Source organism: Diorhabda sublineata, chromosome 6, assembly GCF_026230105.1.
Source record: "Diorhabda sublineata isolate icDioSubl1.1 chromosome 6, icDioSubl1.1, whole genome shotgun sequence".
Lineage (NCBI taxonomy): Eukaryota > Metazoa > Arthropoda > Insecta > Coleoptera > Chrysomelidae > Diorhabda > Diorhabda sublineata.
Window position 1 is genome coordinate 6514744 of NC_079479.1, and position 17641 is coordinate 6532384.

General features: G+C 31.9%; 1 protein-coding gene across 1 annotated transcript; it reads right to left on the reverse strand.

The window, feature by feature from the left end:
* Positions 1-404: 404 nt before the first annotated feature.
* On the reverse strand, positions 405-17302 carry LOC130445125 (protein PFC0760c-like). Its single transcript, XM_056780639.1, has 5 exons — positions 17181-17302; positions 13585-13691; positions 6298-6419; positions 4497-4656; positions 405-725 (listed from the first exon to the last, which is right to left on the reverse strand). The coding sequence occupies exons 1-5, from the start codon at positions 17239-17241 to the stop codon at positions 621-623; spliced, it is 555 nt and encodes a 184-aa protein (XP_056636617.1). The 5' UTR covers positions 17242-17302; the 3' UTR covers positions 405-620.
* Between the last annotated feature and the right edge of the window lie 339 nt (positions 17303-17641).

Here is a 17641-nt window from a genome sequence, read left to right on the forward strand (position 1 = left end):
AGAACCCAGTGCGAATTGTTTCTAAATAATACAAAATTTTAATTCCCCCCACTCTTCTCATTTTAGAATCCGTTTATTTGGTAAACTTTTTCACAACTCACCTGAGAGACCCATACATAGCTACCCTACTTCTGATCTGATAAAAAATTCTATCATTTTCGGTGCCAAAAAATTATTCAATCAGCTACCTTCAGAATTAAAAGTGGTAAATACATTTAATAAGTTCCGGAGATAGACAAAGGCATATCTGCTTAAAAGACTTCATTATTTTGTGGCAGAATTCTATGAATCATAGACTGTTTAACCTCAATTCCCCGGCAGAAGACTATTCCTCAGGAAGTGGTATTCAGCTTCAGTTAAAGTATTTAAATAACTGGAGGAAAAAATCTAAAACTATCCCCGTATACGATTATCCAATTTAATATTCATTGCTAAGAGCTATAAAAAAGTTTTGGCAACAAATAAACTTATTGAAACCTAATAAATTCACATTAACTGCGTATCCAAAAGAGCACAACAAATAAATGCAGTAATGAATTAAAAACAACTCATATTTATATATATTCATATTAAAGATAAAACTGGGAATTATCTATGGAAATCCGGGTTGGTTGCAGCCCTCAACTGAATTCCCAGTTGTTGGAGTTGAGTTGAATTTGTTTGTTTGTGGTGTACCGGTTGAGTCCTTTGGGTATGGTTGAAACTCCAACCTGGCAGCTGTAGAACTGCGGGAAAAAATAAATTGAGGAATGAAATGGAAACACAGATAGAAATTATTGAAGAAGGAAAGAGTAGAAAGAAAAGATTTGAATGAAAGTTTATGCTCTAACATATAAAAAAACTGAATTTATATTTTTTAAAATATAACCAAACAGAAATCTGTTCTATTCTATTCGTTCTGTTCCCCAAATAAATAGAAAATACCAATTTATATGAAAACTATCATACAAAAGTTGCTTAAAACAAAAGGATATCCATAAAGATAATTTTTCTGAGCACAATGATAAAAAACAAAGAAAAATTTACCAGCGAATATAAAAAACAAAATGACCACAAATTTACTTCATCAATTTTTTAAAATACATTTTTTAAGCATGGAAAGTAAGTAATAAAAAGTGAAAAATAAATATATTTAAAAAAAAATAAAAACACGCTTTCAAAGCACATCCAACTGAAAAGTTAAAAATAATGTCTAAAATAATCCTAAAACCATCTTTCTAATGGTTATGTTAGATTATTTGATAAAATCATTTTGCGCTAGTAGCAGATTGGGGTGTCGTACCACCCCACAAAACCACTTAAGTGACCTTAAATCAGGGGTTTAAAATGGCACGACGTCCATTGATCCAAAGAGAACTAGAATACTACGGGGAACATTTTAGTGAACTAAGAAGTGATTAAGAAGTTAAGCAGAGTGTGAATGCAGAAGAAGACGCTGAATTAAGCAATGCTGTAAGTATGCACTGTGATTACCTCACTGAATCTGATATTGACGCTTCGGACGGTGAGGAAAAGTAGATGATAGGACCAATCTGCCAACAGGTAACTATTTTTATGGCAAAAATAGATTCAAATGAGGCGACTCCATCTCGAACACGTTTACATAATATAGTCACACATCTATCAGGGCTAAAAGGCCATGCAGCAACGGATAAACCGAAGACTCCCGATGAAGCCTGGTCTTTACTATTTACTGACAATATTCTTGAAATAATATTAGAGTACACCAACGCTAAGATCACTGACTTGAGTGCAAATTATTGTAATACCGCCACCTTTATGTAGCAAATCGATAAAACCCAACTAAAAACTTTTTTTAGTCTTCTGTTGTTATGTGGAGTTTGTAAGTCCGGTCATGAAGATTCTGCGGAGATATTTGCAGCAGATGGAACGGGAAGGAATATCTTTCGAGATACTATGAGCCTAAAAAGGTTTCTATTTTTGTTATTAGCAATTCATTTCGATGAACAGCGTATACTTGATGGAGATAAGTTGGCTGCAGTATCTAAGATACCTGCAGTGAATATGCTACAGTAGATGAGATGCTATTAGGTTTTAGTGACAGAAGTTCTTTTAGGCAGTATGTCAAGAGTAAACCTCGTAAATATGGTATCAAGATTATGTGCCTCTACGATTTCGTAAATCAATATTTACGTAGGAAAAGAGTCACAACATCAAAACCCTTACAAATTATCTGTACCTACCCTCAGCATCTTAAGACTTGCACAACCTATACTGAAAACAAACTGCAACATTACTGGAGACAACTGATTCACATCTATCGAGCTGGTAAACAAACTTCATGAAAATGGTTTGACTTATGTCGGCACTATTCGAAAAAATAAGGGTGGAATACCACACCAGTTTTTGCGAAATATGAATATATTGGAAAGGTGATCAGAATTTGGATGTACAAGAAACCTAACGTTAATTTGTGTGTGTTTGGACTCGCTTGATCAGAAATGCACAAGTACTTATCAGCATAGAACTCATAGATGGCCTCTTGCGGTGTTCTATACAAATTTGCTAATGTTGATAATAAATAATTGTCGCGAAGACATTTTACAATATCGTTAGGGATCATTTTTCTTAATGACGACTTGGAAAGAAAAAAGAATTTTCTAGGGAACTGCAAAGCAGCAATTTCTATAAAGTCCTCGGCGAAAATGCTACTGAGAGTAGAACCCAAAGAAATACAGATATGGCCGGACCTGCTCCAAAACAGAGAAGATGTAAATTCCGCCCAGGGACAAGAGACACAAAAGTGAGGACATTTTGTCCGTGTATATCAGGATTGCGACGAAGAGTCGTTCTCAATTTATTTTCACACTATACAATACACTTAACTCATAATAATTTACTTATATATATATATATATATATATATATATATATATATATATATATCACTTAAATAATTTCTACGATTACTTTTACTAATGTGTTCTTTTCACTAAGATTATTTGTTTAACACTACACTAACTGCGCTACTACATTATGTTCTTATATACCTATCTCAAAAGAATTCTCTAGATTTAGAGCAAAAAGAAATAAAACAAATAAATAAATAGACCTTCCTGGAAATGATTCAAAAGAAGGAATGTAAATAAACCGCTTGTTATAATAAATTATTTTACCCTTTTAGCCTTTACCAAATTTTAAAACTCCATTCTAACTGGACAGGTCCGGTCTACGAACCCATTTCGCGAAACTTATTCGTAACAGTACAATGAAAACGTCGATTCAAAATTTTTATTCATTTATTAATAAGTATTTTTTGTTACAGGATGCAGTATACTGTTAGGAAATAGAATCTTGAATATTCTGTTATTTTGTTTTTGGATCATTAACAATTATTACAAGTCAAATTTGTCATGCTGGTTACTGCTATTTTTAATACTGTTTAAACAAAGATGAATAAAAATAATACAAGAAATTTTTTGTTCAAAATTATTCTTTTAAAATGGGGTGTTGAAACACCCCAGGATACCAATTACGTGATTGTAAAACCACGATACCAGTCGAAGGTTAAATGTGATCTATAAATGAAAACTAAAGTTGTAAGAAGCATGTATTGAATAATTATATGTTTAAATAAGTTATTATATTGAAAAAATACACATGTAAGATTATTATATTAGTTAAATCGTTATTTCATTGTATTTTCAAACACTTATAGTAGTTAATAATAAAAATATTAACATAAAAGATACAAAATCTTTCTGTCAATTCAAAATTACCCATTTAATCCGATGAAGTTCATAAAACTACAATATTTTCTTCAGAAACGGTATACATATAATGACCAGAATCGAAAATATGTTGACTCCCAATCTTTTCCATGAATTCTCTAATAAGTTCCGTTTAAGTTTTTAAGTACCCCCGAGTGAACTAGAAATTCGATTCTGTTAAATCAATATCTCTTTTATGTTTGCTCATACAATAATATAATAAACAATACACCAATTAAAAGAGAACATCCGTCAAGAAATGAATAGCGTACTTTGTAATGTAATTTTCGAAAATCTAAGGACCAGGTTTCAAAAATGTCAACAACACATTAAATGAACAATGTGTTTTCTTTTTTTCGTTGCACAAAAGTGCTAAAGTTTATAGCCCACTCTGTATTAACGACAAAAATATGAGCTTATGGGTAGATTTCAAATGACAAAATGATACAGAAGAAGAAGAAGTTAAAATATTAAAAGATAATAGCATTGGTAATTGGATGTTACATTGATCGTTGCATAGAAGGAATAATAGTAAAAATAACAAGGAACATCATAGAAGATCTAAAACGATTACAACGACAACTTTCCAAATGTCTGATCAGGCACCATAATATGAAGAAATACAAATACAGTAAGAAGAATTTGCAAAAAAGGAGAATTCCCATTAAGTAGCAAATAAATTTTTGAGTAAATCGCATTTACATATTTTGAGTTCGTTCGAAACGATACATTCTAAATACTAAAAGAGTATTATCATGCTAGTACCCTATCCCATGCTCTTGATCTTAACTCATTGAAATCCTCATTATTTTGTCCTTCGTCCTGAGGATAATCATAAATATCATCTTCGTTCTCAATGTTATCATTCTGATCTTCGTCAGTTATGTCGTCAACATCATTTTCAGTTTTTATACCATTGACGTTCCTACAAAGTTATATCTGTTTTATTACTCGTCAATAATATTACTAACTAACAAATTTTGAGTATCGTAAAAAAGTATATTATTTAATTAACAATTAATTACTCATGAGGATAATTTTTGCATCACAAGCGTAACCAATCAACATGAAAATTAAAATTAATAGTAATTGCAAACCCCATATTCGAACATTGTGTCTGTTGGAAAGTTGCTGAAGAATGATACGCTGTACAAATGTGTCGTCCTTCATCATTTCTAGCACATTACCGCAAAATTCGAGACGCTTTTCTTTGTCATTAAGGTTAAGAACCTGCACGACTTCTAAACGGTAAGGCTTGTACAGCAAACGCCGTCTCAGAACTTTCCATTTGGTTGGGGTATTCCAAGTTCTCTACTAGCTCTATTGGTAGACTCACTCGGGCTGCGAACAAAACTGTCTTCTATCCCTCTGACATCATCTTCTGACACAAGCGGTTGGCCTGAGCTTTTTCCTTTACAACAATTCCAGTCTCTTTAAATTGATAAAACAACGAGTAATGCTTTTTCTAGTTGGTGGTTTAATACCAAATTCAGCACGAAATATCCGCTGCACTACAATTTGAGACTCACTTCTTGCGAACTAAATAACACAGAACACCTTGTGCTCCACAGTCGCCATCTCACTCACAACTTGTAGTGATAGATAATGGCGCCCTATTGCCTCGAGAACTCCAGCGGCCGCTTCTGGAACCATCACCACCATCACCAACATTGGTATAAAAATTAGTCATGTAGCATTTGTATTATAATAAATATGAATTTTTAAAAATGGGTCCATCATTTAGAATAACCCTGTATTATGGGGCCTAGAAGGCATAGAACAAATTACCATCAAAAGTGTGTGTCTACAGATATCAGGTCTAACTCCCTAGCCTCACGAGATAATATTTGTTCATATGTACGGGAAGAAGAGACTACTCAAAACGACCAAAAAGGTGTATAAGAGTTTTATTGGTTACTAAATAGGAGTTTAACAACTAGTACATATAAAACACTACAACTTTTACCACATTTTTATTGTTTTCGAAGTGCACCTTATGGATGTGTGGTTGTTTTCTTCCGAAAAAAACACTTTAAATAGATATATTATTTTACTTTTTAGACTAAAATCTCAAACTTTCTATTGTTTATAAAACAACGAAATTAGTTCGTATTCTGGCTTCTATTGAAATTGAAAGAAAATTAACAAATGTCGCCCACTTCGTAATTTTCGCGAAAAGGCAACTAGCCATTGATTTAAAAAAAGATGAACCATAAAGCCGATTCTAATAAAATTTATGTCTTCTTTTATGAAAAGGCGGCAGTACCTTTAATAATGACGCCTTTTTCGCATACGTACTTGTCAGATATGTCACAAATAGAGTCGATTTTATTAAAATTGCGGTTCCCATAATTTCCTATTATCATACTAAAATTTATTTTGATATAGCGGAATTTCAACAAACTTCATCTCAATATAACAAATTTTTGGATCGGTCACTTGAAATTACTTTATGTCGAGATTTGTCTGTATATAAAAAGTCTGTCAACATATTCACCCAGCTTTGTAACTCGATTATTTTATCTATTGAAAAAAAACTATGGATTTAATACATCTACCAACTTACCTGGACTCATCATCAGTGGCATTATTAATTAAATCTTCATTTTGATACTCATCGACGTTATCTAAATCATAGTCGTTATATTCATCTTCATCTTTATACGAATTCATTTTCTTAATTTTTTTCTGAAATTATATCTTTATATTAATATCTTTCTTCAATCACATGATTAAAAATATTATTAGTCAAATTTTTCGAAGAAAAATTAGACTATTACGGTGACTAGAAGAAAAATGGGGGGCACATCATTTTTCCCATGTTTTGAGATCTCCTGAACACGATTATGATGGTTTTTCGAATGTCTGTTGTTTATATATACAGTGCTTTTCAGATAAAAGTATCCACCTTTAATAACTTTTGTAATACTGGTATTTAGAAAAAATCCAAAAACACGTCAATTTATGTTGGAAGGGGCAAGCATTATGGCTTATTTAAACTTACTGGAAAAGCCACCCCCTCACCCCTAGCAGCATCCCCTTTATTTTTTTAAATTACTTGTCATATTTTTTATGTAAAATTTGGATACTCCTCTTTGAGCTGATTTCAAAAATGTATAATACTTGTAGGTTAAAGTGGTTAGTTTATGAGATAAACAATTTTTCTTTTAAGAGCACAAATTTTACTTATTATTTACTTTCACCTTATTTGCCTGTACTAAAATGGGTTGTACAACAGTTCAAACTCTTTAATCTTTTTAACTGTGCTATTTATTATGAAGTTACAATAAGTGTTCAAAATGAGTACCATTCACTTCCTTACAATGGTATAATCTATTTTGAAATGCCTCTCTGACATTGCTTAATACGGCTGGATTTGATTGTCGACATTCATTTTCTATCCTCTCTCGTAAATCATCCAGAGATTCTGGTTGGGTAGCATAAACTTTTGTTTTTTAATACCCCCATAAAAAGAAGTCTAGGGGTGTTAAATCCGGTGACCTAGGTGGCCACTCAACTCGTGCACCAACTTAACTTTGTATGGGTGGTACTTGAATTTATGTAGAACTCGGAAAACTGTAGAAGATGAAACACCGATCGTTCTACTTATTGTTGACAACGATTGGGGTTGTTGAGCCTCTAAGTTGACTTGCCCGAAAATTGCCACTTGGATTGCTTCGTTATTTACGAGTCCCTCTCGCTTATGCACTTTATTGCAAACAGACCCTGTTGTGGTAAATTTCTCCATCAGTTGAATTACATACTTATGAGTTGCATGTCTTCCGTCATGTAATTCGTTAAATATTCTAGCAGCAGCTCTTGCACAATTATTATTTTGGTAGTATAAACCTACAATTTCAATTCTTTCTTGCAAAGAGTAACCATTTCAGAGAAACAAAATAAATAATGTATCAAATTACACTATCAATAGTGACTACAAATTCTAGTTGACAATGTCAAACTTTAAAAAAAAGTAGAGTTTTTTGTTGTTTGGATTTTTTAAGTAGAATAAATAACGCAGTTAAAAAGATTAAAGAGTTTGAATTGTTGTACAACCCATTTTAGTACAGGCAAATAAGGTGAAAGTAAATAATAAGTAAAATTTGTGCTCTTAAAAGAAAAATTGTTTATCTCATAAACTAACCACTTTAACCTACAAGTATTATACATTTTTGAAATCAGCTCAAAGAGGAGTATCCAAATTTTACATAAAAAATATGACAAGTAATTTAAAAAAATAAAGGGGATGCTGCTAGGGGTGAGGGGGTGGCTTTTCCAGTAAGTTTAAATAAGCCGTAATGCTTGCCCCTTCCAACATAAATTGACGTGTTTTCGGATTTTTTCTAAATACCAGTATTACAAAAGTTATTAAAGGTGGATACTTTTATCTGAAAAGCACTGTATATATATATATATATATATATATATATATATATATATATATATATATATATATATATATATATATATATATATATATATATATATATATATATATATATATATATATATATCTGTTTAAGCTACAATTCTTATTTTCGTCTCTCGAGCAAATGCTATGGGTCCGATTTGGTTCAAAATTAGCATACATGGCTTTTTTGGCAGCGGATTGATGTTATTAGAGTTGGGTTGAAAACAAATGAATATTTCGAGGGGTCGCAGTGCAAAAAAAGTGGTTTTTGACCTTTGCTCACCTCTGCAGGTGAAACGAAAAGCGACTGAAAAATGAAATTTCACATGTAGGTTCAATTAGTTGCGAGATGATTTCCTGTCTAAGGTCGAAACTTTCCATCTCCACCCCTCTCCATTTTATGATCATTTTTGTTATCACTAGAGGGTTCGAACTTCGCATGCAAGTAGGGGTGATGTTGAAGAATTGTCTTTCTCAAGTTCAAAGTTTTCTTCTTCAGTTCTTCTAGCACAAAACGCCCGAAATCATTTAGATCGTTGTAATTGTTGAACTGGACCTCCTTCTATTTTCGAAATTTCTTGTCACTAGACAGACAATTTTTTCTTTGTTGTCAATTGGAATTGAACAAGAGGGTTCGAGACTACCGGGTCTATTGAAATTATGAATTTTCATTCGAGAGAGAGAGTTAACTTGTGAAATGAAAAGTTATTGAAGAATAGCAAATTTTCCCTATAAAGAAATTGAGATTGAGAATTTCCAAGAAATTCATTTTATGGAAAGATTTGTTTGTGTATTAGTTAAATTCTTCATTCGACGAAAAATTCGACTTTCGTGATGGAGCTCTGCTGCTCACGGCTTTTTTGTTTGTCACTGGTAATGAAAAGTTGTCTTCAACTAACTACCGTTAATTTATGTCTATATACAGGGTGTTTCTATATTAAACCGACAAAGGGAGACAAAGGGAGATCTCAATAAATAAATAAATAAATGATTCATTTTGATATAGGAATACGAAACCTTACGGAGTCTAGTTGCTAAGATATGGGGTGTTCAAAATTTTAAATCAAAATGAAAAATTTCCCATAAATCAAGAACGCATTTAAACTTTTTTTTCAAATTTGGTGATCAATGTGCTTCTTAATAAAGAAATATTTTGATATAAACAAACTTTAGAAAAATTTAACTAGTGGCGCGCTGTTAGGGTTAGTTGTCACTTTTATCCCCCTATTTTTTACGCCATTGGAGCAAATTCTTTTTTCAATTTTGCTTTAAATTGACTGATTATTTTTAGTTAAAAAAATAATAACCTTTTACAGTACTAAAATGAACGGTGTTGTAGAAATTTGCCTCTAAATAAAAGTCTCCAAGCACGTAAGTGATTTACAAATCATGTGCACAGTTTTTTGGGACAGAAAAGGAGTATTGCTAGTGGAATTTCGGCCTCGTAATGAGACAATCAATGCAGTGTCTTATTGTGAGACATTGAACAATCTGCGTCGTGCAATATATTGCATATATTCATGTATTGTTGTAAATAATAATCAAACATTCTTTTATATTGTTTATTCAGAGCTTTTCTCTAGCTCAATCTAGTCTAACCTCAAATTGAACATGATAAGTCCACGGTATGGAGTGTAGAGAAGGAGTAACATCTCTTATGGACGGTACGTTTAAAATATGGTCTGAATTCTGTAGGGATAATACGTGGCGCTGATTGTACTATGGGATTGAGATCTGAAGTTAAACACTTACTATATCTGAAACTAGCTTCAGATTCTATAAACTAACGAAAACAGAATATTATGTAGGTGGCGAGAAGAATTAAACAACGTTTAAAAATATTAAAAAAATAGTAAGAAAAGAATACAAAAAATCATGGTGAAAACTTGTATTTCTGGATGGATAAGTGGTTCTTTAGAAGATCGTGGAATTCTTTCATATCAAAATATAAAACAAGCAAGTCTCTTTGGAATACCAAAGGTAAGTCATGTTTGAATCTGTTAGAAAGCAAAATTCATTAGAGGAAAATCAATAATTATTTATCCATGTTCCCAAAATATTTGTTGATTAACATTGATTTCTCATTAAATTTGAAAAAGAATAAGTAACACAGTGACGTTAATTCAAAATCATTAAATTTATTTTATAGGACGCTACGCTGCTAGCACAATGGTCTTCTATTTTGAACATGACTTTAACGAAACATCATTGTTTCTGCGATTATCATTTTAAAGAAGAAGATATTGTGAAATCGCGGAAGATTGATTATTCAGGTGGAATAATCAGAGAATATGAATTGAAACGATGGACACTATTGCCAAATGCTGTACCAGTTAACCTACAGCCAAGACAATATGATATTGAAGTAAAGTTTTATAGAAAATTTCATTAACTTTCAAAGATATTACAAAATTTGTACTAGCTTTAAATGTAGCTTTCAGAAAATCAAGAAAACCTGTACTATCAAACGGTTAAAATAATAAATGACGATAAATTTTCAAAGGTATAAGGTTTAAAGTAAAAACTAAGCAGTAATTTAATTTTAATTAATTTTAATAAATATTTCGTAGAAGCCAACTATCAATGTGCGAAAAACCAGCATCAACATCAATCGATGAAGCTTTGGAAAATTGTGCTTTGCCAGGTAACCAGGTTCTTATGTATGGAAATGAATGGGTCAAAAAGAAGCAAGTGATAATGATAACTCCAAAGATTTGAACCGAATTGATTTACCTAAGACTGTTCGAGAGAATGAAGACAAGCTCATAGATCATGACTATAATGTAACTTATACTAGTGAACAAGTATTAGCATATTTGGCTGGCTATGTGTCCCGTAAAATGAAAAAAAAAATACGAATTCTGCAAAAATTGTTTTGATTCTTTATCTTCGGCTGGATCGGTAGAAGAGAATCAACAAAATGAATTATTAATCAACGAACTGTCCTTGTATGGCGGCCTAGCATATCCCAGTCAGGGATTGTTTGAATTAACTCGCCGGTTAGAAAATACAGTTTTGGATGTTGTTGGGAAAAAGGTAATTGAAGGGAATACTATACAAATGATTTTTGATCGAATTACTCAAATTCGATTGACCAAAATTGGTTGCCACGAACATTCTCTATTGTTAACAAGAGAGATTATTATTTATTATTTAACCATGAGAGGACATTTCTTGGCCAAAACATTTAACAAGGAGTATATAGAAAAAAAATAAAAGTAAAATCTATAAGAAATTATCAAAGTTGTGACTGACGTTTGATTATATTCATGTAAAAAGCTGTGCAATCCTTAATATCTTATTAGATTTTTATTTTTTATTAAGAACTTGATATATTTCTTTACCTGCTTGCATAAGCTAATTACCAATGATATTTTAACAAAACTATAATTATTATATTTGTTGCGGTTGTTGAGTTCAATATTTTATTTCTATGAACCAAAATGTTTTATTTTCAATTATTTTATTATTCTTATTGATATTTTTATATGACTATAACTATTATATTAGTTGCTAATGAAGTTCAATATTTTATTTTTATGAACCGAAATATTTTTTTTATTATTCTATTATTTTTATTGATCTAATTATATCGCTATAATTATTATATTAGTTACGGATAAAATTCAATATTTTATTTTAATCAACCAAAATGTTTTTTTTTGTACTATTTCATTATTGTTACATGATTCTACTTTTTTTTCATATTAGAATATATGTATTATCTAAACCAAATAAATAGCTAAATAATAAAGTTAATTTAACGAGATTCTGTTTTGTTATTCGTTTCATTATTTTAATACTACTAATTTCATTATCACGGTGCATTATTTAAAGCATTACTATACAGTAATTTTCAAATCAACGCGTAAAATTCAAGCGAATACCCTCTATAATCAGCGCCATCAAAAATCAGCTCACATTTTTTAACCCAGAGACGTTACTCCTTCTCTACACTCCATAGTCCACGGTCTTATATACGGTGATGGGAAATGAGACCGTGTTCTTGACACTCATAAGTGTCAATAATCGAAACAAGCGCGAATTTTAAATTTACCATAATTTTAAACTAAAATTCTGGTGTAAATTATTTCATTAAACATTCTGGATTTATAACACTAAGTATGTTCTTTTTCTTTAGAACTAAGCTCACAATAAAACAAAAATGAGATTAGTTAATTATTAACTACAAGCGATGTTGAGGTGGTGAATGTAAGCTTTACGGTTGGCTACGACTTGCTAAGAGCATGGCTTCTATGACTAGTAGTGGAAAAAAAGCTTTTCTATCTCTACTACTCTTAAGAACAGAAGAAGTCAAGTGTATGTTAACTAAAAATAAATTGAGTATTGTGTAAATTATTCTTAATCATATTCAATACATGAAGTAGAGAGAAATAAATTGGTGTTAAGACTTAAATAACATTATACCCTTAAATAGGTCTTAGACTATATGGCTAAAGGTTTTAAGAGGAAAATAACAAAAATATAGACTCTAAAAACTTTCCGATCTCAACCTGAAGATGTCAAGAAAATTGAGCTTTGACCTGTCAATGAATATTTGTTTTTGAACTCAGATACTGGATACGGGGACTGCGGCATCATTTACAGTCTACAATAAGCATTATCATTGGAAAAGTCCTCCATATAATACTGGGCGATTATCGGATTGAGTAGATGAAAGAGGCTATCGGCATATCTTAAAATGACTGCAGAATTATGCATACGAAAGCTATCCCCGCGCGCCGCGGTTGCGAACTTAGGACCAAATTGAAGCAGTTCAAGCAAAATAAGTTGGATTCGTAAATGTAGATAAACCCTGGATCCACCAATACAATCCTGAAATGAAGATTAGTAGCAACTGTTTTTTGGGATAGTTATGTGATTGTTTCTATCGCCTATTTTCAAAAAGGTAAAACAATAAGAGGAAAATACTACGTAAAAATGTTTGATGAGTTGAATAGAGAAATTTAAGGAAAACGAAAGTGCTTTCCGACACCTTTTGAAACTTCGGTGATCACCATAGCTCAAACACGAATCAGTTGACCACCCGCCGTATTCTCCAGAACTATCTTCCAGCGGCTTTGTCCAGTTTTCTAACCTTGAAGTTCCGCTTGAATAATAAAAATGAATAATTGTCTTTTTTGTAATCTTGGGTAGAACACTTTTCAGAGAAACCTCGTACATATAGTCTGAGAAAAATTCAAAGCTATCTGTAAAGATTTCAAGTAATTCTTGGTAATCCATATTTTTCTTGTGTAACAACCGTTCTAACTACCAATCATTTCAGTACAGAAGCCGATAAAATCAATGGAAATTTAATAAATACGACAACCCTTTTACAAAGTTTTTTTGGAAACATTCCAAGGCACTTACATTTTTTAAACACAAGCTGCCACTGACTAAAATTTTAATTGTCATAAAATGGTTTAAAGAAATACATACCGATGAACATACGTCCTTTGAACAGAAGTAATCTAATCCAGAAGATCCACAAACGCATATATTACAATCATTTTGAAATACGCTTTTCGGTTTACAAATTAATGCATCTAAAACATTATCTAAATAAATTGTAATATAGACTTTGCTGTATCTACAACTTATATAGAATAATTGCAGTAATTACTTTAAATACATGGTGAGGCATAGCTACTTTCTTGCATGATACTGATGCTCTGGAGCAGGGGTGTCCAACTTGCAAGACACCAAGGGCCAAAACTAAAACCTTTGATGTGGTTGCGGGCCATATAATAATTTTGTTAAAGTAATAACAAAATAATGTAAGGTATAAAAAGAATTAAAACAAAAAAGAGTATTATTTCTTTTGCTGCTCATAGAGTACGTTTTTATAAATGAATGGAAAATTTATACATATATTTTTTTGAGAGCCGAGAGAAACATTGCAATAGTAATAAAAAGTTATATCTAATATGAAGACTGTGGTCGATCGGCTTCATCCACCAATGAGGAAATGTCCACCTCCAGTTCAGTTGTAGACACATGGATATGTGCTTCCGAACATTGATGTAATCTTCAGTCCAAAATCTCGCAGATTTGGAAATTTCTCTTTAGACAGGTCCCTTGTCAGGTCTGGTGATTAGGAACATGTCAGCTTGAAGGTCACATAACTCAATTTGTAAGTTGGGTGGTTGATCTTCAATGATTGCTCCAAAAGGATTATTATAAAGCAGTAAACTGCTTTTGAGACTTTCGATTTATTCAAATCTTGTATTGAATTCATCAATGATTTGTTGAATTTGTAAACTGCAGCATGAAAACTCAATATTTTCCTCACTATTGAATTCTCCTGCTAGTTGCAGACAGTTAGGGAAATATGTCAGGTTGTTCTTTTCCAAAGCATGTTTAAAGACGCTCAACTTTTTCCGAAATCCGTTTATTTTTCCGATTAAATCTGAAACCGTCTGGTTTCTTCCTTGAAGACTCAAGTATAAACTGTTAAGATTATTAGTCAGATCTGTTAAAAAAGCTAACTGTCTTAAGAATTCTGGATCCTTAAGCTTTCTTTCCAGTTCAGTTGTGTCCGATGAAACGTATTCATTGAGGAATGCAGGGATTTCCTTCCTTATGGCAAAAAACCGTTCCATGCACTTTCTTGCACTCAGCCAGTTGGACAACGCTGCTCTGGAACAATGGTCGCTTGGTAGAACAGGCCTGCGGTGCAAAGACTGCGATGCACACAAGCGGCACGTTCAAGGTGGACTAATCGTGTGACTGGTCATGTGATTCAAATTATCGACATAGTAACCATCTCAATTTACGCAAGAAATGTCATCGTATTATCAAATGTTTATATAATAGGTGTCTGGCTTTCCGGGATCGTCAAAAACATAGCATAAGTATGATAATGATAATTTTATTCAGTTATGCGGGAACATAATCATAGAATTTTATGTTCGAAATCAGATTCAAGTCGTATGACTCACTATCTAGGAAATCAAATTCAGAATGACTTGCTCGACACGACCGTAAAAAATTATATAGTTTTGTTGATAAATTACCTTGATTTTAGGTCTCCATTAATGGAAATTTCATTTAAAACCATATAATATTGACGTTTTGACTACTTTCAGTCTTTATCTTTTAAACGAAATTTGATTAATAGAAACCTAATTTATAATATAATTTATATTATTTATCAACAAAACCATATAAAAAAAGTTGAAGGGAAGTTGATATGGCACAATGCAATGTGCAACAAATAACATGTAATTTTTTCCAAAATCAAAACATTTCATATATCAATATTGGACGTCGTTTGACAAGTCTCTTACCACTGCTAAGGTGGAATTTCTGGAACCGTTGGTGATATTCATACTGAACACATTACCTCTACACCAACACTCACAATTACCCTGTCTGACGCGCGTTTCGATAACCAAGTTATCGTCTTCAGGGACTGAGTATACGAGCGCGCCACGCCATTGCTATCTTTATGGCCTCAGCTATCTCACTATTAGATATAATCAATTTGTTAACTTTTTTGATGTTTTCTGGAGTAACCACCTCAATTGGACGACCAGAGCGTTCATTATCATCGGTATCTGTACGACCACGTTTAAATTCAGCTAACCAATAATATAGTCGATATATAGTCGATAGTCCTTTAAAAGTTGGTACTTCATAAACGTCATATGGATTTAACAATAGCAGCGCCATCTGTGTGTCAGGCACACGACTTATTGAGTGATGTGATCATAGAGATATTACCATAGAGTAGGCATGCCTACAAGTGAGAGCGTCTCGCGAATGAAAAGAGAAAGAGAATCATTTATGTATTTCTATCTCTTTCTTTTGTTGCGTAGTGCGCATGCGTGTCTCTGATTCAACGGGCAACGGTAAAGTGCGTACACGAAATCTAATCAACGCGCATGCGCCATTAAACAGAGACAGAAATACATAAATTATTCTCTCTCTCTTTCTATCGGCCAGACGCTCCCACTTGTATGGGCGCCTATAGCATGCCTACTCTATCTGTAATATCTCTATGGATGTGATACAAACAATGAATGTGAGGAGATGGGAAACGTCGGTGAAGAACAGACCAAATTTAAGCAAATTGTTGAGGAGGCCAATGTTCACACTAGATTGTAGTACCAATGGGTAAGGTAAGTAAGTCGAGTAAAAATAAAAAATTTTAACAATCTTCCAAATTAATTTCCATATCTTTGAGGTGAAAAATATCTGTCCAATCAAAGAAACACATATTCAAAATGGTGAGTGTGAATTTCAACAAAAAAATGTTGAGGTTATAATGAAGAGTGAGTAGTTAAACTAATTCATGACTTGAGCTCTGTTAAGATCAAGATAAATTAAGAATTAACATTTAATTAATAAATTAAATTGCTAGTAAAAGGACAATCAAATAGTACTTGTAGTTTATGCAGAAAATTATCAATAAATCTAAATTAAAACCAAACTAAGAGTTCGTCTACTTTTAACTTCTCAGTTTAATTCCTTAATTTCGTGAGCTTATGAACACAGAATACTGTGTATTGGTGGTATTGTTTTGTTTATAACATCCTTGTTTTTTGGAAAAAGCAATGTCCTTTAGACGATGGAACACTGAGACAGTGTAAAAAGCTTTCCACATTTGTATGACAAAAAAGATTCGTACAGGAAATTTCAATCGATATACAAGTAATTTATAGTAATCCTTAATTTACTGCATAAACCAAAAAATTACCACCAAGTTTAGTTTCTTGTCAATTTGGCTGCATAAACCAAGCTTCAGATATTATAAAAAAAATTAATAACTTGAAAATAAGTAAACATATTGATTTGATAAGTATCCATATTTTAATGTGAAAATTGTCTTTTTATTTTTGATGGAAAGCTGTGTATTTTTATTTTTCGTAATTTCACTTTCAGTAGCTTTACATATATATGCAAAGATACCTTGCTACATTCATTTTGACCTTTTTTTTCTACACTATGTTCATCAAAAATATTGTTACTATATCAGAAAATATTGTTTATTTTTTAATATGTCAAAATGAAGAAGAAAAATCTGCACTTACCTTCAGCTATACAGAAACTTAAAACAAAACAAAATATGAAAAATATCGTAAATTTTTTCATCTTTGCAGAATCAATTCGATATTAAAACTTGCAGTGTCTGTATTCTTTTAATAATTTTAACTCGACCAAACCACTAAAGGAAATGAAAGTGGTCATCATATCACAAATTTAAATAATTATTCATTTATATCACAAGATAATGTAATATTGGACAAACGTATTCATACTTATATCATCCAAGATGACCATATTCATATTGGAAATATTATTGGTAGAAAATTTTTATACATATCTATGTTTGGGTCATTTTTTCAACCTATCGATGACTTTTTAATATGATTGCCATCTACTGATATACTGTAATATTTATGCCCTGTAAATAGCATCACAATTATTAAAAGGAACTTTAGGTGTATAGTCTGGGGTTCAAAGTCAAGCGGGTTGCATTTTTTGCCCCTAT

Excerpts from the sequence above, each read along its gene's own strand:
- LOC130445125 (XM_056780639.1), bottom strand. The coding sequence starts at position 17,241 with ATGAAAAAATTTACGATATTTTTCATATTTTGTTTTGTTTTAAGTTTC. Across the intron at positions 13,692-17,180 it reads AAGTTTCTGTATAGCTGAAG|ATGCATTAATTTGTAAACCG; the intron begins GTAAGTGCAGAT and ends ATAATGTTTTAG. Across the intron at positions 726-4,496 it reads GATCAAGAGCATGGGATAGG|TTCTACAGCTGCCAGGTTGG; the intron begins GTACTAGCATGA and ends TTTTTCCCGCAG.